This window comes from Martes martes (assembly GCF_963455335.1).
Source record: "Martes martes genome assembly, chromosome: 4".
In the NCBI taxonomy this organism is placed as follows: domain Eukaryota; kingdom Metazoa; phylum Chordata; class Mammalia; order Carnivora; family Mustelidae; genus Martes; species Martes martes.
In genome coordinates, this window is record NC_137891.1 from 134,699,751 (window position 1) to 134,726,747 (window position 26,997).

At 36.1% G+C, this 26,997-nt stretch overlaps 1 protein-coding gene across 1 annotated transcript in view; it reads right to left on the bottom strand.

Annotated features, from left to right (window-relative positions):
- Positions 1-26,997, bottom strand: part of LRRC7 (leucine rich repeat containing 7) — a 558,156-nt gene that overhangs the window by 408,929 nt on the left and 122,230 nt on the right. Inside the window, exon 2 of the mRNA XM_080802199.1 lies at positions 21,999-22,096. Within this exon, the coding sequence (XP_080658325.1) occupies positions 21,999-22,096 (98 nt within the window). The remainder of the gene's footprint in view (positions 1-21,998; positions 22,097-26,997) is intronic.

A 26,997-nucleotide genomic window follows, 5' to 3' on the forward strand; every position in this document is an offset into this window, starting at 1 on the left:
GGATAGAGGGAGACAAAAATACAGTTGCATCTCAGTGATGTCATGAAATATGGTTGCTCAAAATCTTAATTATAGGGTTGTCTAAAACAGAATAGAGTGCAACATACTTGGTTTTGGGGATAAGAAAGGATTCTAGAAATTTTCTACAATTTTCTATATGTTCCTGGAGAGCAGATATAATAATAGGAGAATCAGATGGGATTATCAAATTATGGGAGGCTTCTTGTTGATTTAGATAATGGCAGCTTTGCATAGAGCCTTTGCTTTCTGGGGCATGGTTTGGAAGTCATTCTGGATCAAGTATTTTGACAGGGGATCAATTTTGTTAGGTACCAGGGAGGTGGCATCAACATTAGAAAATATGGGGGTTGAAAACTAAATTTAACTAATACAGGACAACCTGCATGGAGTTATGGTACCACATGGATGTATAAATTTTATCAGGAGAAGCTTTCTGTGTTGCCTTTCATTCTGAAACAGATGTTCTAGGTATTGATGTATAGTCACATCATGGCAGACTGTGCCCACAAAAACTTTTGTCAGAGATGTTCATGGTTATAAGTGACATAGAATTGTGGTAGGAGGAGACAGAGTTACTTCTGTCTCCTTCTCCTACTTACTTCTCAGGATTCCATGAGGAGGCATTTTCCCTAAACTTCCTAGGCTCTTGCCCTGTGCTCTCTTTTCCATGGATATAGAAAAGAGTTTGCTAGGTTCTGAAGAACTGAGCATAAATGCAGAGCTCAGGCCCTTACTCTCCGTTCCTCCTGGAGTCTGCCTGTGAACATTTGGTTTTACTCTCTAAGGCCTCAGAGACTAGGTGGGCTATTTTTCAGACTGTAGCCACATATTTGATTCACATCCTTCAATGTTGGTTTTATCAGCAATAAACATAAGTAGATAAAAAGTAGATTTGGTGATTCAAATTATACCTGGAGAAGTTTTTGATGGGACCAGGACATATGGCTATGGGCTTTCAGCTTTAGCAAGTGGGCCATGCAGGATTTGACTCAGGTTTTTCTTATAGTTCACAGCAGTTTTATTCTCAAGCAAGTGGTTGTTTTCTGGAGCATGGTTTGGAAATGGGACTGTATTGGCCTTGTTAACTTTAGTGAATAGTAGCCAGTATCAGAGTTACTACTGTATGACTGTGAGCTTTGGGCTGAATAATCCCATGAGAATTTGTCCTTGCCTTATAATTCAGAAAACACTCATTGTGGAAGCACCCATAGAAGGGTAGTGAATATGACTAGTAAACAAATGAAAAGTAAAAGTGAGCCCTTACAATGATGAAAATCTGCCCTCTCCTAGGTGGAACTGAAAAAGATATTAAACAAGTCATTTAAATTACTGTATACCTAAAGGATATACAAGGACATAGTAAAGCCTGTGTGTGGAGCACTTAGCCTTTAGAAGTTAAATTTGTGTAGGGTATCCAGAAGGAATTAGGGTGGTGTGAAAAGAGGGTTCAGTTTTACTATCAGAACAGAAGCAATAGAAAAATAAAAACAAAATAAAGGAAAACTGGCTGATTATTTTGGAGAAAAAAAGGTATTTATTTAGGAGAAATACTGAGAGTATGAGATAGATTAGGCAGATATGAAGCAGAAAATGGGATCTTGAAGACTGAAAGAAACAAATACTAAAAGGAAACGGGTAGACCCAACTCTGACTAAACTGAAAGAAATAAGTAGAAAAGTAGATGTTTCAGCTATACTAAGTCAAATAATTGTGACTAGAACCTAAAGAAATCTAAACAAAGCAGAGTGACAGAATTTCAGCAAGAAATCTAGAATGAACCCCTGAGAGAGGGCAGAATCAGAGCAACGGAGGACGTGGCCTTTTACAGCTGTAGACAAAAAGTCCAGAGTAACAGCAATTAGGAATTACAACTTGAAGAATAGAGAACTCTACCAACGGTCTAGCAAATCTGACAAATTTAAGAGTAGAAGGCAGAAAATCAACACAAAAAATTTAAAGCATTCTTAGGTGAGTTTCAAAGTGATGAAATCATTAGAGGTGGTAGTACAGTATAGCTTTGCCTTAAGGTAAAATTCCAGAAATTTATAAAATCAGCATTTCAAAGAAAGATCCAGCAAAGATAAGACATATTAAAGAGGACATATTACAGGAAAAGACATGCAGAATAATAAGAGATCAAGTCCTCGTTTGAGCTTGTGTAACTTCATGGGAATCTTCCTGGGTGGGATTATCCAACACAGGAAGGAGAAGATGGATATAATTTGTTTAAATAGTGAAGGCTTTGAAAGACTCAGTATTTACTGATTTCCTGTCTCATATGGGAGATCTCACAGGACAACAGTTATGAAAATATATTAGAAAAATATGGGGCGCCTGGGTGGCTCAGTGGGTTAAAGCCTCTGCCTTCAGCTCAGGTCATGATCCCAGGGTCCTGGGATCGAGTCCCACATCGGGCTCTCTGCTCAGCAGCGAGCCTGCTTCCCTCCCGCTCTCTCTGCCTGCCTCTCTGCCTACCTGTGATCTCTGTCTGTCAAATTAAGTAAAATCTTAAAAAAAAAACAAACTATATATATATATATATATATTTGCCTCCAAAGCAATGAAAAAACAAAGCAAACCAAAACATACTAGTAAATAGTACTAGTTTTACATTGTTAAAGAAATAGATCAGCTAAGGAGACTACTTAAACTCTTAGAAACTCAGTTGAGACCCCTGAAATAGGGTTGCCAAATTCAGCAAATAAAAATAAAGGATACTCTGATGGTTAATTTTCTGTCAACCTGACTCTCAGCCTAGTCACAGTACCTCCATATGTGGCCAAACATTATTCTCGATTTTTCCTTGAGAGTGTTTTTAGACGAGATTGACATTTAAATTAGTGGACATTGAGTAAAGCAGATTGCTGTCCATAATATGAGAGGGTCTCATCCAATTAATTGAAGGCTTTTATAGAAAAAGATTGATCTTGTCTAAGTAAAAACTCTTTATTGTTTTTGTCTGTAATCTGTTAACAGATGGATTTTGGATTTGTTTTGCAATACTGTCTCCTCCCTGGGTCTCCAGCCTACCAAACTACCCTGCAGATTTTGGACTAGTAGACCTCCATAAGCATGAGAGCCAATTCTTTTTTTTTTTTTTAAATTTAGAAAGACAGGGAACACACAGGCAAGGAAGGTGGTGAGGGTGGAGAGAGGAGTAGAAGGAGAGAGATAAAGAGAACCTTAAGCAGGCTTCAGGCCCAGAATGTAGTCTTATACAAGGCTTGATCTCAGGATCCTGAGATCACAACCTCAGCAGAAATCAAGTGTTGGATGCTTAACCTACTGAGCCACACAGGCACCCCAATATGTGAGTCAATTCTTTAATATATACACATACATACAAAGAGAGATAGGTCTATATTTAGTGAGAGATCTCTCTATTTAGATTTATAGGTACAGATATCTGTGCTGTATTTATAATTAGAAATAGTGGGGTTTCTAATGGTTTATTTACTCACTTGAGAGAGAGAGAGAGCACAGTGGGAGGGGCAGAGGGAGAAAGAATCTCAGACTTCACACTGAGTGGGGAGGTGGAGGTGAGGGGGGGAATCTCACAACTTGAGCCAAAACCAGGAGTCAGATGCTTAACCAACTGAGCCACCCAGTTGCCCCAAGATGTAGTGTTAAAAAAAGAAATAGCAAGCCCAAAATGGAGTCTTTGCCCCCGACAATAGCAAACTAAGACTTTAAATATAAAGTTTCAACCTCTTCCAGGAATGTGAGCTTTTACCAATCAGTCTAAAATTTCCTGAGCAGCACTAATGAGGTAATCTGCATGATAAAAACCCTGCCATTCTCCCCCCCACCCCCCCCATAAAACTTGTGACAATCCTTTCTTGTCTTTGACTAACAACTTCTTGCCCCTCCTTCTTATAAAAACCTTCCGGTTTCGTACAGTTCCTCAGAATGCCTCTTTACTTGCTAGATGAGATGATGCCCGATTCAGGAATCACTTAGCAAACCCAATTAAATCTTCAAATTTATTTGGTTGAATTTTGTTTTTTAACAATAGATAGATGGATAGCCTGCTATTTCTGTTTTTCTGGAAAACCCTAATAAAGACACTCAGTTATATGTTGTAAGGGCCTATACAGCCAGAGCGGCCCCACCCCAGTTGAACAGCCATTTTGTTGTTTATGCAGTAAAAATTAAATTGACCCTGACCCCCTCAGGGGAACTTATTTAAAAGTAAGTCCAGAAAACCAGTCCCAGGTAACAAAGCCCAAATACAAGTGTGGGTCAGGTCAGGCAGAGATAACAACCCGAATGCAGGAATGAGTCGGGTCAGGTGGAGACATCCAATCAGTAGAGCTCGCATACTGTCTCCCTAGCTGCCAAGGAGTGTGGGCCCCGCCTTTTGGGCGCCAATTCTGACCAAGGTGATAGGCTAGTTCAAATAGCTACTATGGGGTGAATTGTAATTTAATTGGCCACCCACGTGGGACCTAGCATGACTGTGCAGCTTTCTCTGTGTGTTACAATCTCATTGGCCACCTGTGTGTGGCCAGATCCAACCACATGGCCTTTGCTCTATAAAAGATAGTCTGTAAGGCAGGGAGGGGTCACCCTCTCTGTAAGGGGCGACCCTGACTGGTCTGTTTGATGGTCGGTTTGATTCTTGATGCTTGGCATGAAATAAAGCTTTGCTTGACCTTCGCTTTGTATCAGTCTTGCTCCTTTGACCTATTGGGGGACCCAACAATGTGAGTTTCAGATAAGGAATAAGCAATTTTTTTTTAAGATTTTATTTATTCATTTGACAGACAGATCACAAGTAGGCCAAGAGGCAGGCAGAGAGAGAGAGAGAGAGAGAGGCAAGCAGGCCCCCTGCTGAGCAGAGAGCCTGATGCAGGACTTGATCCGAGGACCCTGAGATCATGACCTGAGCAGAAGGCAGAGGCTTAACCCACTGAGCCACCCAGATGCCCCAGAATGAGTAATTTTTAATATAAATGCATCCTAAATATTATCTGAGACATATTTACACTAAAAAATTATTTGTTACATATCTGAATTCAAATTTAACCAGGTGTCTTGTACTTTGTCAACCTTCCTCTAAAAATTATAGAACAATAGGAGATAAAACAGACCATGAGCCTATTTCACTTCTATAAAAAAGATACAGTAGAAAGAAATTCTACTAAACACCCATCTGGAACATTCTAATGTGGAGATAAGCAAGTTTTTTTGTAAGAGCAGATATTTACCTTCCTTAGGTCCTTACAGGCACATAATCCTCCATTAACAATGGGTGCTTTTGGTCAGGAACATGCTGAGGTTAATTCTCCAGATGAGACAGACAAGAATGACATGACTAAGCAATTCCACAGAAATGCATGTGGCAATGGTCACTAGGGTCCTAGGACCAAACACACCCTCTCATCAGACTGTAAAAATCAGGCCATTAGACAGACTCCCATTCAGTACGCTGCTGGAACTCAAAAGTCTGGAATCTGATGATTCCTCTGATGATTAAGGTGTTCATTAATACAAATTTCTAAATTTTGCAAAAAGGCAACACAACCTTCATAGCCTCTCTCTAGAGGAGACTGTATATATAGGTGACATGTCATAAATGGATCAGGCCAAAATAACATCTGAATTGTCAAGTTCTCCCAGTTGAATTTAAATGCAGAAGTCCTGGATTCTAGATCGCTTGTAGAGCCCTGTGGCTAACTCCTCCTTGCTCATTTGTCATCCTTTGTATGAGGTCTAGTCTATTCTCCCCACTTAAAATTGCCCCGAAATCTCTCTCTAGTCCTAACCCCCATAATTTTTCTTGTATTTTTCTACAAAATGAATCACCCTCTAATAAATTACTACTTATTTATTTTGCTTAATGTCTGCTTTTCCCAACTAGAGCATAACTCTGTTGAATGGGAAAGTTCCCCTTTGTTGGTTTTTAAATATTTGCTCACTATGGATCACAAGCACCCAGAACAGAGAGAGAGGCACAGGGAAGGTACTCAATCAGTATTTGTTGAATAAATGGGTGAATTTAATCATACTGCAGAAGCTTTGATAATCATGTAGGACATTACTTGGGACAAGTAAAACATGAAATGAAGTGTCAAGACTGGTTTCAAGTAATCTTAGAGTGAAATCTATATTGCTTCTCCTCTCTGCCCCCAATGATCCCAGAAGGATCCACAAAAGAGTAGCAGTTGGTATCTGGGTTGAAGCTGCCCTAATAAATTTCCCCCTCGGTGTTTAAGGGCTTAAAATTTAAGCCCAGTAACTTAAGAGATAAAAATTCTTGGGGACACAGTAAATGGAGATTCTTTCCATGCACTCATCTAATTTCTGTGTGGAGACATTTCCCCAACATTCCTGACTTCTTTTTCGTTTCTAGGAAAAAGCAACAATTTACTTAATTCATAAATTTTGAAGAAGAACTAGGTATGTGTGTCTCAGTTCATTCCTCCATCTTTCTTTGTGATGAAGCTGCTTCAGGAGATACATTACATTGATCTGTTCCTCAGTGCTATAAATTTTGTGAGAGAAATTCCCCAGATGAAGAAGCCTGCGGTTTTTCCTTATTGCTGTGGCTAAGTAAATAGGTATGCATACACCTGGAGTGTAGTATGAAGTAGAACATTGTTGCCAAACATCTTAGCTATGACCCCCAATCTAGCATTTAAAAGTAATGAAAAACTGATGCTTGATCTCAGTCTGACACCTTGTCAATATCTGAACTGGTTCCAAAATTGTTCTAGAATACAGAAGTTATTTATTGGATGCCTTTAAACTCTAGTACGTTTCATGATATGAATCGAATTGCATATTTTACAATTCCTTGCTTACTTTGTAAATTTTTTTTTTAAAGATTTTATTTATTTATTTGACAGAGAGAGAGATCACAAGGAGGCAGAGAGGCCAGCAGAGAGAGGGGAAAGCAGGCTCCCTGCTGAGCAGAGAGCCCGATGTGGGGGCTCGATCCCAGGACCCTGAGATCATGACCTGAGCTGAAGGCAGAGGCTTTAACCCACTGAGCCACCCAGGTGCCCCTACTTTGTAAATTTTTATTGGAGTAATGACTATATATCAAATATTGTGCTTAATGCTAATAATAGATGAATAAGGCATGTCTGCTTGCCCTTAAGCTACTTATAACCCAATAGGGAGGAAACAGATATGCAAGCAACAGGATAAAATACCACGCTCTAAGCACTGCATTAACAATCTGTACAAAGTGTTCCAGGGACACATAGAAGGGAGGTCCTGCCCTCTGCCAAGGAGAAGAAGAGAAGCTTTTGTAAGGAGGAATGAATTAGCAGGGGGGTTACCACAGAAATGAGAGGAAGGATGTAGAACGGGCTGAAACTTTATGTGAAAAAGCCTTTCACCAGCTAACAGAACCAACTCTAAGGAAAAATATGTAGCAGGTCAAATTTGTTTTTCAAACTCCTCATCTATGTATTTGTTTTCTGACTTTTCCTTTTCTCCCTGGGCATCCAAACATCTCTTGATGTTTGATTCCTTCTAATTCTTGAGGTCAGTGATCTAAAATCACTTCTATATTAAAGAGTTTTATGATCTGACTGGAGTTTCCCCTCAGAAGAATTTGCATTTTAAAAGAAGTTCAGTGGAGGTTCAAGCCCTTACACAAATGAGGGATATGTTAAGCCAGAGGTACTACAAAAATAAGTGCTGAGAATCTTTTCCTTTTCTTTCTTTCTTTCTTTTTTTTTTAAAGATTTTATTTATTTATTTGACACAGAGAGAGCACAAGCAGGGGGAATAGCAGGCAGAGACAGAGGGAGAAGCAGGCTCCCTGCCAAGCAGGGAGTCCTATGCGGGGCTCGATCCCAGGACCCGGGGATCATGACCTGAGCTGAAGACAGATGCTTAATGACTGAGCCACCCAGGCACTCCGCTGAGAATCTTTTCTAAAATTGTATCCTGAGTAGAATCTTGGAGGAAGCTGTTTGCAGAGATAACTAAGCAAGCTGGCTTAAATCTATGGATTTTCCAGAGAAGAGCTTAAGATATATTTTTTTAAGTTATTTGCCTGGATTTCTACTACAACTCTGAAAACTGTCTAAAATATATCAGCTCTATACTATATTTGCATGAAACAGATTTCAATTATCTAATATCTAATAATGTTCAGGCTGTGAATCAAATTTAATCTAATCTCCCTTTAATCTTATTTTTTATCATGCCAAAATAATTAGTCAGTAACATGTATTGATTTCAGTTGTGATGATAAAATTCAACTGAGTGCAACTTCAGTTTTTGTTATGGCACAATCTAAGATATTAATACAAAGTGTAATATTCAGTAAGTTTTCCTAGCCAATGAGAAATCACTGACCACTTGTTTCTCTTGAGTGATCTTTCACTAAAATTGTATACATTATTGGCTTTGTTATAGGACTTAAATGTACACCTTAAAGATGGATCTAAGCAATGAGGAGTAAGGAAAATTGGTCTTCTGGAATGGAGTTACTGAACTAAAAGAGATAATCAGAGGTGGGTAGGAATGTGCAATTCAACAACTCTGATATTTTAGGTACATGAATGCTAATTTATAATTCTTTAAACATGCAAATATGTTATGTGCATTTCCTTGTATGTATGATATTTTATGTTTAAAAAACTCTTAAGGATTAAGGAGAAGGTGAATCCCAAAGAACTAAAATGAGGACGTAGCACAGTGGAGTTACATAGAATAGAACAGAAGAAATGAGATGGTTTTTGGAGCCAAATTTATGTTTGTATTCCAGCACTGGCACTTACCAGATGTGTGACATTGTATACATTAACTGAACATGTCTGAGGTTCTATAGCCTAATCTATAAAATGTAACTAATAAGTATTTAAGCTTTAAATGGAGATGCAGGAGAAATGGGTCTCATTCTAAATCAGAAGAAAATGGGATGTTTAAATTAAAGGAAAAGCTGAAGATAATTCTAATACATACTGCCCACAAACTATAAGGCATGCACAGGGAAAAAAGGCACTGAATTACATATACGGGCCCTTTACTATCAATGCCAGGTTTCCTGACCTCTCAGGTAACATCTCTTCTATCCCTTATTCCCATTCCCCACCTTAAAATATTTTAGGATAGCTGAGTAAATATAGACAAATAGATACTACAAGCAATAGTATGGGATATATTGCTGAATAATTGTATGATAGGCCAAGTGGCAAATACATTATCTAAGATTGCTTTTAATACTAAATCAACTCTTTAAAATGACTGGTGCTGTATAATAGTCCTAAGCTAATGAGTGCATAACATTTTCCTGGAATATAGTCATGGTACACGAATAGAGATATAACACAATTTAGAACAGTGAAATGATAGGGAACGTTTTCCAAGAGCTTCTTGGAAGTTTTCTAGCATAAAAAGAAGTCCAGGAAAAGATAATATTTCTTCCTTTGTATATTGACATTGCTATGCATATGTACAAGGTCTATAAGTGTATAGACTGAGAATTTCATTAGATTTCTTTATTGAATATGATTTTCATTAGATTTCCTCTCCATCCCCAACGTGTAAGTCCCTAATCAAATGAGTGAAACGACAGTAGCTCCAGGTCACCAACATCATAGTTGAGTCACTGCAACAACCTGGTAAAGGGATCCAGTACAGACCTAAAATGAGGTCAGGTAGAGAAAGGGATCTTTTAAAATAAAGCATCCCACTTCTGCACTAATGTCCCATAGTTCTTTATCTTGGTTATCATACATCATCCAAGGCTTGATTAGTTTTCAATCCCCAATACATTAACACTTATTTATTTTATAATTCTTAACAAGGGTGGTTTATCACCTTTCTGAAGAAGGAAACTAAAACAGGAAACAACATGTCAAAAGAAGGGGTAGCTTAAAAGCAAGAATAATCACAGCAAAAGTGACAGCTGACAACTTGTTAGGGAGGAAAGCACAGATAGAATTCTATTACCACACTTCACAGTAATGCATGTTTACAAAACTGTCCTTGAATCACCAGGAGAAGGTTAAATCATGTTCAGTAACTTCTAACGTGAAGGCAGGAACATGACTACACATCATGATTTTCACCAAACTGGTTAATAGAAGAATATTTTGACATTTGGAAAGGTAGCATTCAGTTATTTGAAGACAATATAATTTTAATATTTATTATTTGAAGTTATTTAAAGACAGTATAATTTTATATTTAATAAAATAATTTGATAATATCAAATATATTGTTTGCAATGGGAAGTATAGTATGGTTGCCATAAGGATAGAACTATGTTATAAAAGGTCAAATAGAAAAAGAACCTCTTCAAAGAATTTTTCTTATTATTCTAAAACTCAATGGATAGGTTTTGTGGAATTTTAGTTTCCATAATATTTACTCAGTATAATTGTAAGGGAAGATTACACCTTCATAAATATTTCTCTACATAAATACAAGTGATTTTTAAAAAAGATTTTGTTTACTTATTTGAGAGAGAGAAAGATAATGAGGGAGAGAGCACAAACAGGGAGGAAGGGGAGAAGCAGGGAGCCTCAGACATGGGTCTGGATCCCACCACCCTGAGATCAGGACCTAAGCCAGAGGCTTGGTAAATTAAGCAATCTACTAAAACACCTAAGCATCCAAAAACAGTGTCTTTTTTAAGCAGGTCACAATCATAACTATGCTACCAAGAACTTCTTAGCTATTAGAACTAAATTGTTGAAAAGTATAACAAAGCTAAACTAAAGGGGAAGTATATATAGCTTGAAGTTACAGGGAAAGTCTAAGAAAATATAAATTTGTAAAAATAATTTGAGAATTGGTGTATTCTCTTGATGAACTGACCACTTTATCATTATGGAATACCTTTATTATGTTTTACTTTGAGCTTAATTTTCCTGATATAAATATAGTCACTCTAGCTTTCATTTACATAGTGTGACATATATATTTTTTATATTTAATCTTCCTACATCTTTACATTTAAAGAAATTTCCTATGGGCTGCACATAATGTCTTGCTTTTTTATCCTTTATCCTTGCCTTTAATCTGAAAAGTTCTGCCTTTTAACTGAAGCATTTATATCTTTATAATTAATGCAATTACTGATATCCTAAGGGTTAAGTTTACCATTTTATTATTTTGTTTGTTCCCTTGGTTTCTCATTCTTCTATTTCTTTTTTCTTGTCTTCCTGTGGGTTATTTGGATGTATTTTTAGCTCAATTTTTATTTATTTATTTATAATTTATAAATTATTTTTATTTATTTATAATTTTGAGCATGTCATTTTAGTGCTTGTCCTGGATATTAAAACATACTTATGTAACTCCCCGCAATCTACTGGGTTCAATGTTACTACCACTTAAAGTGAAGTAGAGAAACCTATTTACATTTAGGTCCCTTTCCTCTCCACACTTTATATATGTACTTATCTTAGTTATTTCTTCTATATACATTGTGCACCTTATCAAGTTTTGTGACAATTTTTGCTACAACTGTAAAATATGAAATAAAAAAAACCCTATTATGTTTAGTTCTATTTTTATCCATTATATATATATATATATCCATTTCACCATTATTTGAGTTTTTCTTCCTTTATAGGTAAACGGCTCGTCTTTATTTCTCTCCGGCTGTTTATAAGGGTTTCTTCTTTAGTTTTCAGAAGTTTAATTATGACTTTGGAGATATTTAAGGGTTTATCATATTTGGAGTTCATCTAGCCTCCTGAACATCTAAATTTATGTCTTTAACCAATTTGGGGAAGTTTACAACCAATATTTCTTCAAATACTTTTATCAAATGCTCTTTCTCTTTTCTTTCTGAGACTCTAATGAGAAAATACTAGATCTTTTGTTATTTTTACACAAATTCTTGAAATTCTGTTCATTTTTGTTAAGTCTATTATTCTCTTTGTTGTTTAGATTGAGTAAATTTGAATAATCTGCCCTCCTGCTCACTCTATTCTCTGCCATTTTCACTCTACTATTAAGTCTATTCAGCAAGATTTTTATCCTGGTCATTAAATTCTTCAGTTGTATAATTTCTACTTTTTAATAACTTTTATTTTGTTGTTGAGAGTTTCTGGTTTTTTTCATTGGTTTCGAGAGATTATGTAATTGTTTATTGAAGCATTTTTGTAATGCCTGCTTCAATTCCTTGTTAGATTATGTCAACATCTGAATCATCTTAGTATTGGTGTCAGATAACTGTCATTTCTCATTCAGATTGTGGTTTTTCCTGGTTTCTGATAGAATGGTATAATACCATTTTTATCATCTTTCTTTTTTTAAGATTTTATTTATTTTTTTGAGAGAGAGAGAGCAGGAGTAGGGGGAGGAGCATAGACACAGGGCTGAATCCCAGGACCTGGAGATCATGGCCTGAGCTGAAGACAGGCAGACGCTTAACCACTGTGCCACCTAGACACCCCAATACCATTTTTGTCTTGCAAATACATAGTAATACTATTGGTATGATACAATTTTCAATTGTATTTTGGACATTTTGGTTATTATATTAGGAGACTCTTCAATGTATAAGAATCTTCTACTTTTACCAGGCCATAGACCCTGGCCTACTTTTGTGGGCTTCAGTTACAATGACAGTTTTCTAACTCCTTGTAATGATAATGCCATTCTGATCTGCTTTATTCTTCCGGCATTGTTGGGCTATCGCTCAAACCCTACTGGTGACATCTGCGACAGTGAAAGTGCCCTTCTGGGCTCCCTAAGGTTACTGAGTTATTTTCTGGGAAGACAGAGAAACTACTGTGTCTAGGTCTCCTTATGCCACTGGGTGCAAGGTAGGGATAACACAGGGTTTCACTGAGACCAGATAGGTCTACTACCAGATAGGTCTGTGTGCCAGGGAAAGTAGGGTTGGATGGCTGGGCTCTCACTGATCTGCTACTGCAGATGGATTAAACTGCCTGTCAGCTAGGATTTTAGAATAAAGTTTAGGGCTCTCTACAAGGTATTTATTGGGCCTCTCCTGTCCTATTCCTTTGGACTAGAAGAGCAGACTTTTCTTGATGGTGATGATGATGATCAATGTCTTTTGATAGTGCCAGTTTGCAGTTATCTCTGGTGCCCAGGGTATATGGATAAAAAGAAGTACTCAAAAAGTACACAATGTTGTCTTCCCTTAATTACTGAAGTCCAAATTTCCATTCTTCTTTTAAACTTTTAGAACCCTTTCATCATGGTCCATTGAAAATTTTCAAGGTATTCAGTTGCATTTAGAAGGAAAGAACAAGAAAAATGAGTTCATAACAACTGCTTTAAAATAAAAAAAAAAATTGTTCTTCCATTTTTCTTTCCTCCCTCCCTTTCTTTCCTCCTTCCTCACATCCTTCATTTCTCTCTCTCTTTGTGCTTCTCGGTCTCTAATTCTTTCTCTTCTCTTCCCCTCTCTTTCTTTCCAACAGATTCCTTTGGTGTACTTTTATTTTAAAAGTTAAGCAATTAATTTCTTCACTCTTCTGAAATATTTGTTAAATATCTCCCAAGTTACAGCCACTACACTATGTGCTATTGATATAATGGTAAATAAGACAGATATCTAGTCAAAGAGCTGATAGTGTAATTTGAAAATGTTTGTCTCAACGTGTTTGGATGCAGATCTCATTTAAGTGATTGTATAGTACACTGAAAGACATTTTAATATGTGGTCACCTGTTTTTACTGCCTTGAAAAGTAATTCAATTAAGTCTTTGATGACTTTTCCCTTTGAATCACTTTGACTTCTTTCTTGGAACAATTTGTAATTCTTAGACTGGTTGTCACTTTTTAATTTCTCCACATTTGTCATTATTTCCCTTCATCTTTTTGTTGTTGTTGTTGTTTTGGTCATATTTCCTTTGTATTCTTGAGTTTTCTATATTTGTTTTTCAAATATCTTACATTTTACAATGTTAATTCTTCTTGACTGACTCCAGTGAACATTTTGTCCAGTTTTCATGTTTAAGTTTTTTGTAGTATCTTTCCTCATCCATGTTGATTTTTATTTCTTTCTTTTGCTTTTTGAAAAAGAATGATGTTTTTTCCTTATTGTTACTTTGCAGTTATTTCAGAGTATTCATCTTCTTGTGATTATTAAAAATTTCATTCAACTTTAAAATTTTTTTTTCTACAGTTAATATTGTCCAAAAGTATACACTCCTTTTAAGGTAATTTTTGTCATTCCTGTCATTCTGTCATTTCATACCATTTAAAGATATGTATATTCTGCTCCCCTATTGCTGAATATGTTCAGGAATTAAAAGAAAGTACGTGTAGTTGAAATACATAGAGTAAGGGAATAGATTATGAGATGAAGCTGAAGGGGTAGATTGCAAATTAGACTCTGCAAGGTCCTATAAACTATAGCAAAGCTTTTGTCTTTCTTGAATGAACAATGGAAAGCCATAGGATCATTTTAAAATGAAAGGTTTTCAGAACACTATGTAGGAAAACAACTTATAGGAGTATCTGGCAGAATCTTAAAATCTTTGCAGAAATGATTTGTGAATAGATTCACCACATTTTCAGAAGGTAAAATTAAGAAGCCTTCAGATTATGATGGATATAAGAGGAAAAGGAGAAGAAGATATGAAAAAATCACTCCAAGATTTGTGCCTTTCAAACTTGGATGATTAAGAATATATAATATTCAGACAAAAAAAGGAAAAAAAAACAGTGGAAGAAGTTCAGGTTTTGAGGGAAAGACTTTGGAGAATTCGAGGTACTTTTAAGACAACCAAGAGGATGTATCAAGTAGACATTTGGATATACAGGGAGAGGTCTGGGTTAAAGTTATCAATTTGTGAGACATCTGATTATAGGATTAACTGATGCTGTGCATGGGTGTAATGAGATTGTTCATGGAATGAGTATACTTGGAAGAAGAAGACTTCAAACAGTATTTGGAAATTTTAACATGTAATGGCTAGAAAGAGCAAGTTGAATATGCAGAAGAATAACCAGAGAGATGGAGGAAAATGAGAAGATTATTATATTATGATAGCCAAAAAATTAGAAGATTTTCTAAAAGGAAGAAATAATCAACAGTATTGATTCTTGCTAAGAACTGAAATGAAAAGAGCATTATAAAAATTGTCTGGTGGATTTAGTAAGTGTTATGCAGAATTCCAAGATGGACCCATGATCATCATACCTCCAAGTGCTCAAGTCCTATAAAATCCCATTCCCTTGGATGGGGGTAGGATCTGAGACTTGCTTTAAGCCAACAGAAAATGGAAAAGGTGATGGTGCAGGTAAGGCCCCAAATCAGTTGACTGTGAATTAAACAAAAATATATTTTCTTGGTTTAATTACTGAAAGCCCTTAAAAGATGGGCAGGGACTTTCCTGAGGACAGGGTCTCCTTGTTGGCTCAATGAAGAGAGCAGCCTTATTGAGAACCTACATATAGCAATAACACCTCCAACACTTAAAGGTGGTCTTCAGCTAAGTCAGCAAAAAGCAGGGCTTTGGGTCATATAACCATAAGGAAACAGAGTCCAGAGTGCTCACCATTACACTATGGAACTGCCAACCGTGAGGAAACAAATCCTTCAAAACAGCCTGTGTAAGCTCAGAAATAGATGCTTCCTCAACTGAGCTCATGATGAGACTTCACCTGGTAAGACCCTGAAGGAGAGAACTGGGCTAAGCCTAGCCCGGACTACTAACCCCCAGAAACTGCAAGATAATAAATGAGTGTTGTCTTAGTCACTAAGTTTGTATGGTTTGTTACAGGGCAATAGAACACAAATAACAACACAAAGTGATTATTGGTGGTCTGAATGAAAGCTGTTTCAGTTGAGCGGCTGGGTAGGATCCAGATTGCATGGTTTTGCAGGAATGAGTGGGAGATAAGTAGGTAACTCTTTACAGAGGCTTACACAGGAATAAAACAAGAATGTAGTGCTGTAGCTGAATGGGGCTGTGGTTTGGAGAACAAAATTTATATATTTGTTTTTTTAATGGGATGTAACTTGAGCATGTTTCAAAGTCAGTCTTTTATAGGAAGCAATTTATTTTTACTGAAAGTCTGCTTGACTATGCTAGATGTAGAAGAGTGAGATATAATTCACATGAAATAATTGGTTAAGAGCTATGTCTGATGACCTAATGTTGATCTTCACATTGAAAATACTGCAGAAAAGTATAAAAGATTATAAAAGACAGCAGTGTGAATTGTGCTACTTAGCAAAAATCTTCTGTATGCAGTATCTCCAAATGAAAGCAGGCTCTCCTTGCATCTGAAGGAGTCAAGTTTTACTATTCCAACTCTCAGTAAAAGGAAGACACTATCATTTGGCTTTCTATGATGGTTTTCTAAGATGGCAGCTTTCCATGGGAATTGACCCAGCAAGTCTGGTCAAGATCCCATATGGAATTTGTAGAATAACAGAGAAAGAACTATGTCATTGTGTGAGAAAATTACTACCTAACATGAATTACTAACACTATTGCAAGAATTTCAGATTTATGTCATTTGTGTTTATGTCATTTATGTCATTTGTTTGCTATGCATTATTGTTTTTAAAAATAGTGGTGGTAATTTCTATTAATTTCCATTTCTGATTTATTATCTTCACACAAATACTTACTTTAGAATAAGAAGAACAATAATAACAAGTGAAAAGAAGGAAGAAGAAAGAAAAGAAAAGTTGCTATGTCACAGGTTCTACACCAAGTACATGTTACAGGCATACCTCATTTTTTTCCCATTTTATTTTATTTTTTCAGTGTTCCAGAATTCATTGTTTCTGCACCACACCCAGTGCTCCATGCAATACGTGCCCTCCATAATACCCAACACCAGGCTCACCCTACCCCCACCACCCTCCCCTCCAAAACCCTCAGTTTGTATTTTATTGCACTTCACTTTATTATGCTTCACAGATAACTGCGTTTTTACAAATTAAAGGTTTGTGTCGAGCAAGTCTCTCTGCATCATCTATAAAACAGTATTTGCTCATTTCATATCTCTCAGTCACATTTTCGTTATTCTCACAATATTTCAAACTTTTCCATTACTATTATATCTGTTATGGTTACCTGAGATCAGTGCTGTTTGATGTTGCTATTATAATTGTTTTGGGGAGCCACAAACTGTGTCCATATAGGATAGCAAGTTCACTCTGTAAGTGTATGTGCTATAACTGCTTCACCAACCACCATCTTTCTCTCTCTCCCCAGGTTTCCCTATTCCCTGAGACACAACAATATCAAAATTAGGTCAGTTAATAACCCTATCATAGCGTCTAAGTGTTCAAGCAAAATGAAAAATCTTATGTCTCTCACTTTAAACCAAAAGCTAGAAATAATTAAGCTCACTGAAGAAAGTATGCCAAAAGCCAAGACAGGCTGAAAGTTAGGACTCTGGTGCCAAATAGTTAGCTAAGACGTAAATGCAAAGTTAAAGTTCTTGAAGGAAATTCAAAATGATATTCCAGTGAACATATGAAAATGGTAAGAAAGTGGAATAACTTATTGCTAATATGGATAAAGTCTTCATGGTTTGGATAGATCAAACCAGCCTCAACATTCCCTTAAGCCAAAGCCTAATCCAAAGCAAGGCCCTAACTCTCTTCAATTCTATGAAGGCTGAGGAAGCTAAGAAGAAAAGTCTGAAGCTAGCAGAGGTTGGCACATGAGGCTTAAGGAAAGCAGCTGTTTTCGTAACATAAAAAGTGCAAGGGGAAGCAACAAGTGCTGCTGTAGAATTGTAGCGAGTTACCCAGAAGATCTAGCTTCAATAATTAATGAAGATGGCTACACTAAAAAACAGATATTTAATGTGGATGAAACAGCCTTTTTTTATTTTTACGATTTTTTTCATTTATTTGAGAGAATGAGAGAGAGCAGAGGGAGGAGCAGAGGGAGAGGGACAAGCAAACTCCCTGCTAAGTGCAGAGTTCAACGAGCAGCTCAATCTCAGGACCCTGAGATCATAATCTGAGCCGAAATCAAGAGTCAAAGCTTAACCAAATAAGCCATGCAGGCAGCCCTGAAAGAGCCTTCTATTGTAAGAAGATGCCATGTAGGACTTTCCTTGCTAGAGAGAGGTAGTCAATGCCTGGCTTCAAAGCCTCAAATGACAGGTTGATTCTCCTGTTAGGGACTAATTCAGCTGGTGACTTTTAAGTTGAAATCAATGCTTAATGACCATCCCAAAAGTCCTAGGGCCCTTAAGAATTATGCCACATCTACACTGCCTATGCTCTATAAATGGAACAAAGCTTGGATGACAGCACATCCATTTATAGCACAGTTTACTGGATATTTTAAGCCCACTGTTGAGAACTACTGCTTAGAAAAAAAATTTCTTTCAAAGTATCACTGCTCACTGACAATACACCTGGTCACTGAAGAGTTCTGATGAAGATGTACAATAAGATTCATGTTGTCTTGATGCCTGCTAACACAACATTGATGCTACAGTACATGGATGGAGGAATCATTTAGACTTTTAAGTTTTATTACTTAAAAAAAACATTTTGTAAGAGTATAGCTGCCATAGATAGTGATTTCTCTGATATATCTGGGCAAAGTCAATTGAAAACCTCTGGAGAGAATTCAACATTCTAGATGCCATTAAGAAAATTTGTGATTCAAGGGAAGAAGTCAAAATTGTCAACTTTAACAGGAGTTTGGAAGAAGTTTATTCTAGCCCTCATGGATGACTTTGAGGGATTCAAGACTTCAGTGGAGGAATTAACTGCAGGTGTGATGGAAATAGCAGGACCATTAGAATTAGAAATGGTGCTTGAAGATGTGACTGAATTGCTGCAATCTCATGATCTCATCTTAGAAAATAAGAAATTGCTTCTTGGGATGCCTGGGTGGCTCAGTGTGTGAAGTGTCTGCTGTTGGTCAGGTTGTGATCCCAGCGTCCTGGGATCGAGTCCTGCATCAGGCTCCTCGTTCAGTGGGGAGCCTGCTTCTCCCTCTACCTGCTGCTCCCCCTGCTTGTGCTCTCTCTCTCTCACAAATAAATAAAAATAAAATCTTTTTTTTTTTTTAGGTGTTTCTTATTGATGAACTAAGAGAGTGGATTTTTGAGATGGAATCTACTCCTGGTGAAGATGCTGTGGATATTGTTGAAATGACAACAAAGGATTTAGAATCTTACATAAAGTTAGTTGATAAAACAGCAGTAGGGTTTGAGAAGACTAACTGCAATTTTGAAAGAAGTTCTACTGTGAGTAAAGTGCTATCAAACAGCACTGCAGGCTGCAGAGAAGTGGTCCATGAAAAGAAAAGTCAATCAATGTGGCAAAATTTTTTGTTGTCTTCTTATAAGAAATTGCCATGGCCACCTCACCCTTCTGCAACCAGCACCCTGACCAGTCAGCAGTCATCAACACTGAGACAAGATCTTCCACCAGCAAAAAGATTACAACTCACTGAAAGCTCAGATGACAGTTCGCAATTTTTAACGATAAAGTATTTTTTATTAGGGTATATACATCACTTTGTTAAACAAAATGTTATTGCACAGTTGACAGACTACAGTATAGTGTAAACATAACTTTTAATATGCACTAGAAAACCAAAAAAAAATCATTTGACTCATTTTATGGCGATATTTGTTTTATGGTATTTCCATTGTCTGGAACCGAACCTGCCTATCTCCATATAAATATCTTCCTTTAATTCTCAAAGCAACCCCACAAGGTAGATTATCCTCATTTTTCAGATAAGTAAATGGAGTCTTAGATTAAAAAAATAATACTCAGTTTCCTGCAGCTGGTCGCATTAAGTGTCACATTGGAGAATAAACCCTTCTGTGTGACTTTAAAGTTAATGTCTTAATTAACTAATGTGATATGCTGCTTCCGTTCTGAAAAAGAGCCTTCTTACTTAGGGAATTAACACTGGTCTGTAACAAGGCAAGAGGAACTGCTCATTATACTAACAAGGGATAATGAAGACCTCTCTGAAAGTGAATAGCATTTTATAAGTTTCTTATTTCTCATTATGTCTTTCCATGTTCAATAACTCAGTCAACGCAACTGAGTTCCTGTAATGATACTTGAAAAATTGCCCTGACTGCCACAGTCCAGTTGATGAGGACTTGTTTTGTTATAATACCAGCATCAGTTGTGTTATGTACCTTAATTAAACAGCAATAAGACTTAACTCTAAAATATGCCTATTTTTATTAGTCTTTTGTATCCATGATGATTTACTATCGTCTGCAGCCAGTTATCTGACTTAGGCTAGAGATTTTCAAATTTGAGCTTGCATCAGAGTGTCCTGCAGGGTTTACATAGATTACTGCACCCAACTCCCAGAGGTCTTGATTCAGTAGATATGGGTTAAAGGTCTTAAAATTTGCATTTCTAATAAGTTCCTAAATGCAGCTACTGTGGCTGATCTGAAGAGCACACTTTGAGAAGCAATGGCCCAGAGCTGGGTTTAAACCCCTTTCTGTAAAGAGCCAGGTAAATACTTTTGGCCTTGTGGGCCATATAGTCTCTGTCATAACTACTCAACTTTTTCTCTGTAATATGAAAGCAAACATACACATACCTAAATAAATAAGAGATAGCTATGTTTCAATAAAATTTTATTTACTGAAACAGGTGTCAGACTGGATTTGGTCAATGGACCCAGTGGTCAACCTTCAGTCTAGACTAACTCAGAGTTTTAAGATCACTTTATCTATATTAAATAGCAATTCTGAGAGAATCAATGATAGATTGATCCACAAAAATCCCTTACAAATTTTAAAATAAAAGCTGAAGACATATACCAGAGACTAGCTAATTGTGTTAAAACAGCATAAAGGAAAACCCCACAGCTTCCCTATGAACCCAATAAAAAAGCAGTATTTTTGGGCAAGAATCTGCACCTTATAGTTTTAGTTTTATGATGCCCAGAACTCAATCTTCATTTTCAAATTTTAGTTTTAATTGGGTATTTTATTTATAGTGTTAAAAGTTGTAATTCTATTGATTAATAGAAAACCAGCATTAAGAAAAAGGAAAGAAAACTAACACTATACTGAATGACATAGATTATAACCCAATCAGGTTGTCTATTAACTCTATAATCAAACAAAATATAATGAAAACACTCTACGTGCCATGAGTGTGCCCAGCTTTAATGTACTTCCTCTGTACTCAGAATGGTGTACTTCAAACTAACTTAAAATGTCAATATAATCTTAAAGGTCTATTAAACTATATATGCCAATAAAATCACAGCATTAATTCTATCCTTATAAAATGTAAGTTTCTGTAAAAGGACAAAATTCACATACATTTTTGCCATAACAGAATGTGCTTTAGTTCCCTGAAAATAATTATTCACAAACAGCATGAGGAAAGTTAGTATTATAGGTCATCTCATAAACTTAAAATGCAAATATTTTGTCAAATGTCTCCAACAATGCTACAGACTAGAAATATTAAAATAAAGTCCTGAGAGACAATTACATATTTGAATATTTACTAACTTGCAGATAGAGTAAAATGGTTTTATGGTAAGATATATAACTTCCATCTTTCAAAATCTTTTCCTAAATTTGATTAATCAAATGTTTCCTTTTGACCCATGGCTTTATGTTTACCATTAGATATTTATTCTTTAGTCTAATGCAGTGGTTTTCAAAGAGTCCTCAGGTTAAAAAAAATGTTGAAAGAGTGTTGTGATCAAATGAAAGTGGAATCTATTGTATTTAAACACAGTTCAAAAGTTTTCTTTTACTTCAGGACTCCTCAGAAACATTAATATTCATGGTAGGAAGATACGGTAGATTATTTAGCAGTTTCCAATTTTATTTGAACATGGAACTCAATTATCAGTAGGAGATCTTGAAGTACAAGAGAAACACTTAAGAAAACAATGTTCCTAGTATCTGAATCTAGATATAATTTGTCATATGTTTTGAAAAAATAAATTTCATTTAGTTTAACAAATATTTACTAAGTACTTCTATCATTAGATTAATCACTTAAAAGTTAATCCTTTATTTTAAATGTTACTCACCAAAATCTACCTAGAACTTATTTTAATCCTATTAAACATACTTACACTCTTCTTCAGGCCTCTTCCGAAGTGCTGCACGAACTTCTTTACAAGGACTTCTCTGATATTGTGGGGGATTCCTTCCCCTTATTAGGTTCTCCATCCTATAAGAGAAAACCAAAACTAAGTCTTGATACCGAAATTTTGATAAAATTTGACTTTTAAAATTGTCTAAATCAAGAATCAATAGTTCAGGAATCTACTGAGGTTCAGTACACAACACTATTTAGTACCTAGCAAAGAATAAGACAGTAAGGAGTAGCAGGGAATCTGGTAAACTGAAGAGTGACTTTTCCAAGGAGTTCTAAATTTAAAAAAAAAAATTAAAAAACACCACATAGACAAAATTCAAATGCCCATTCTGCAAGTAGATTGTTAGGAATGGAATGTTTGAGTCTGTGTCCCCTATCCCCAACTTCGTATGTTGAAACCCTAATCCCTAGTGTGATAGAACTCAGTTACTGGCAACATTAGCGATGCTGACAACATAGCAATGATGACAACTAGAAAGTAACAGTAAATGGATCAAATTCAATTTGAGTTAACCAATTTTATAGTACATTCTTTGTGATATTTTTTTGGTTTCAGTAAACCTTACAGTTTTGTGTCACCAATACATAATCTACTCATTTCGATAGCCCTAAAATACTACTGAGGATAGACAAAAGAAAACTTTTTTATGTATTATTTTTCCTTTTGTATTTCTGACTACTGATGATGTGAAATTGATTCCATTTAACCTTGTTTGCTTTCATATAACAAGTTAGAAAGCACTACTAAGACTCCAAGAGAATTTTACTATTATGGTTTCTATTGGAATCAAATATCTGCAGGTCAACTCCCACATGAATTGTGGGGCCCAAAGCTTGCATCCTAAGAACACTCACAAGCAGATCTGTAGATCATATGCAATGAAGTTTGGCTTAAATGTGATGAGCCTAGGTTCTAGAAGCAGACTGCCTATGTTCAAACTATCATTTAGTCTCTCTTAAAGGATGGTTTTAGAGAATGTTATCTGCTTTGGGGCCTTAATTTTTCCATAAGTAAATGAGGAAAACATAAGCCATCTCATAAGACTGTTATGAGGGGGGCGCCTGGGTGGCTCAGTGGGTTAAAGCCTCTGCCTTCGGCTCAGGTCATGATCTCAGGGTCTTGGGATCGAGCCCCACATCGGGCTCTCTGCTCAGCAGGGAGCCTGCTTCCTCCTCTCTCTCTGCCTGCCTCTCTGCCTACTTGTGATCTCTGTCTGTCAAATAAATAAATAATAAAATCTTTAAAAAAAAAAAAAAAGACTGTTATGAGGATCAAATATGTTAATACATGTAAAATGCTTTACATACATTCTCCATCTCAATTTGAGAGCTCAACAAATGTAACTGTTGTTTATCAAAATTATCTCAAATAAAAATGAAATCATATACTAAAATTTAAATGTCCAGTATGTTAGGAAAACTATGAAAGCTGGCCTTTTTTCAATAAAGAAAAAGAACAGATAGCAGTGTTGAGGAAAAAAAAAATTCTGACTAAGTTAATGTCCTGGTTATTAGAAAAACACAAAACATCCATGCACATGAATTGCCAGTTTTCAGAAATAAATAATAAAATATACTTCATTTTATTTAATAAGATTTAAGATTTACTATATGTTAACCTTTCACAGATAGTGAGATGGATAAGTGAGTTGTTATCTTCATGAACTAACTAAAGTGTTACATGCCGTATTCTTTCTTAGAGAATTTAGAAAATATTTCAGAATTGTATAGTGCTCTGTGACCTTAGCAACAACAATAAATATATTTTAGAATGTATTACCATTTATCATTTATTACATTTTTTCTTTACAACAACTTCCTGAAAGATGATATTGAAGATGAGGAAACTACGGCTCAGGAATATTCAGTGACCTGGTCATGGTTACACATGAAATAAAAGGCTCAAGTGAGATTTAATCAGGATTCTCAGACTTTTCATATTTTTCTTACTGTTTCTTAATCTATTATTTCCATGAGTTTTTGATTATTATAATTCTAGTAGGAGACTGATATTTGAGATTCTACTGTGTAATGAATAATAAATGATGAAATTCTTCTTTTTCTAATATTTATTTATTTGAGAAAGACAGTGTGAATGGGGGAAGGGACAATGGGAGAGGGAGAGAGACAATCTCAAGCAGGCTCCCTGCTGAGCATAGAGCTAGTTGCCGGGCTCAATTTCACAGCCCTGAGATCATAACCTAAGCTGAAATCAAGAGTCACTTAACTGACTGAGTCACCCAGGCACCCTTAATGAGGAAATTCTTCTTAAATTCAATACTATATTAACCTATACCTATATATAAATGGTGTACATGTTAGATATTTATATAAATATAATACTACACAAATCTATATGTTTGTCTATAAGGTTATTTGCTAATTACATGTTGATTTTTGACCATTTAACTATTTTCTCTGAAATGTTTGTTCTGTCAGTGACACTTTAGAAGGCAGATATGCTCGACACTATATCACCAATGCTGTACCTACCAGTGACATTTTAAGCTTTTGAGAACCACCAAAAAGGTGACTGGGACCAAAGAAACTCACTATAAATTATATATACAACACACTAATAGATGAAAAAAAATGTAAAGCAGCTTTAAAAGTTCTTTTTTCCCTGGAATGCTAAACATTATGCCCAGTAGAAAACACACTTTGAATTAAATTAACACTTTACAGAACAATGTTCATGTCCAAACTATTATATAACTCTGTGACTTTCATCTTCCGAGATTACACTCCCGGCTGCTTGAACTCTTCCACCAGTGTCATCTATGATCTACAGTTTGCATTAAATGATCAGACAAAGAGACCAAAAATGAAGTTTTGGAGCAAAGCCAGGACACAGCAAAGGAACTGTTCTTGCTACTTTCAAACTTGGCAAGCCACCAGTGGGAATGTGTTAACAGTGCCAGCAAGGAGAGATTAAGTGTAATGACCACAGGCAAGACAGATGCACTGACAACTCATTGAAGAGCTCTGAAAAGTGCAGCCTACATGTCAATGGCTGGGAAGAAACAGAGGCAGCCACATTAATAATAAAGAGCATGAAAAAGCAATCAGAGATTATGAGTAAAGGTATCTACAACTCTCTTGGTGGTATCTCCAAAACTTAGGTCATAATAATAATCTGAGGAGCCTTAAACAAGTACAAATTCTGCCATTCCCAGTACTAAAGATTTTCGTTCAGTAGGCAACAGTCAGGTCCCTATAGATTTACTTTTTAACAATCAAATACTTCTGAAGTAGCCTTACATTGATCCCAATACTGAAATTTGGCAACCCCTACAAATAGAAAATATACACCTAGATATACAGGAGAGGGAAGTTCAGTGAATTCACTCCAGGATATAATCATTTGCAGATACAAAGGTGAAGAGAATGCAGTTAGGACAGATACTACAAAAATGGAAAGATTAGTCAAAGAAGCATTGTCAAAGGCTTGCCAAGTCCACTGGTAGTCTACCAGATGAACTAAGAGGCTGCCAACTGATAAGGCTGATAATCTCAATAATGAAGTGATTTTTTCCAACAAGATTTGGCAGATTCAGCTGGATAAGAGAACAAGTTTAGATTAATCTAGAATTGTGGATTGGGTTAGGAGTATGACTAGTTAAGAAAGGACGTGAAGTTGGGTTTAAATATGGTTGAATGAATTTATACGGGATGGAGGAGGAAGAGGAAGAACAACTGAGTCACTGGAGGACAAAGGTGTTGAGTTAAGAGAATAGAGGTATCAGGGATAAGTATTTCTAAAATGCATATTATGTGCCAGGTGCTATGTTAAGTTCTTTATATGTACATTATCTATGTCATTCTTATTTTATCTGGACTCAAGAGCCCAGGCTACTGGCTACACTATGAACTATGCAAATAGAACTTTCTGTAGTGATGGAAAAGTTCAGTATCTGTATTGTTTCACACAGCAGCTGCTAGCCTTATTCAATTGTTGAACATTTAAAATGTGACTAGAGTGACTGAGGAACTGAATTTTTGATTTTTGAAATTTTATTGAGTTTAATTTATTTAAATTTAAATTTAAATAGCCACATGTGACTACTATAGTAGGCAACACAGCACGCCTAGAAGTCTCCATATAGCACATGACTGGTACTGAAGAATTGTGAATTAGTCAACAAGAGCAGGGAAGTAAAGTTTTGGGGAAGTGTTCCATATGAGGATCTTTAGAGACAAATGAACAACTTACTCCTCAATGTGGAATTGGTTCACAGTAACCTCCTAAGAGCTCCTTTGCAGAAACACAGTTTTTCACACAACTATGGAGCTCTGCCTCTAGTACTTCTAAGTGCCTTGAATATACACTTAAAACTCATTCCTCTCTCTTGGCCTCTATGTATAATGCTCCTTTTGACTCAAATGAGTCCTCCTCCTACTCTATCTGAATTATACTTAGTCATCTTCCAGTCTTCATTATAATATCACTTTTTGAGATAATACAGGATCACTCTGACACCTTAATCTAATGAGGTCCCAAAATATGGCTCCACTTTACAGCCTAGAGTTTTCCATTCTAACAGCTATCACAAATAGCAATTATATATTAGTCTTCCAGAATTTCTATTTAATGTGTGCCTTCCTCTTGTACTATGAAGTTCCATGAAGACAGGATTAATATTGATTTTATTCTCCACTTTATCAGTGGAATGAAGAAGTTGTCATAGTGTTTGGCATTCATGAATTATATGTTGTTTGAATGATGAATAAACCTATCTCTCCTAAACCTGCCATGAAGGAAACTATGTTCTGGGATCATTGGGTGTGAACCAGGTAGTTGACCTGGTGAGTGACCTTCTACATATTGTTGTTATTGCCTTACCTGCAACCTATGTCCTTTCCCTCAGTCATTCACTGGCACTTCCTGACACTTTCCTAGTAACCCATTGTCTTGCACTCAAAAGTAGCCTCTCAAAACTGCACTTTCCACCTGCTACCAGACACCAGAGAGC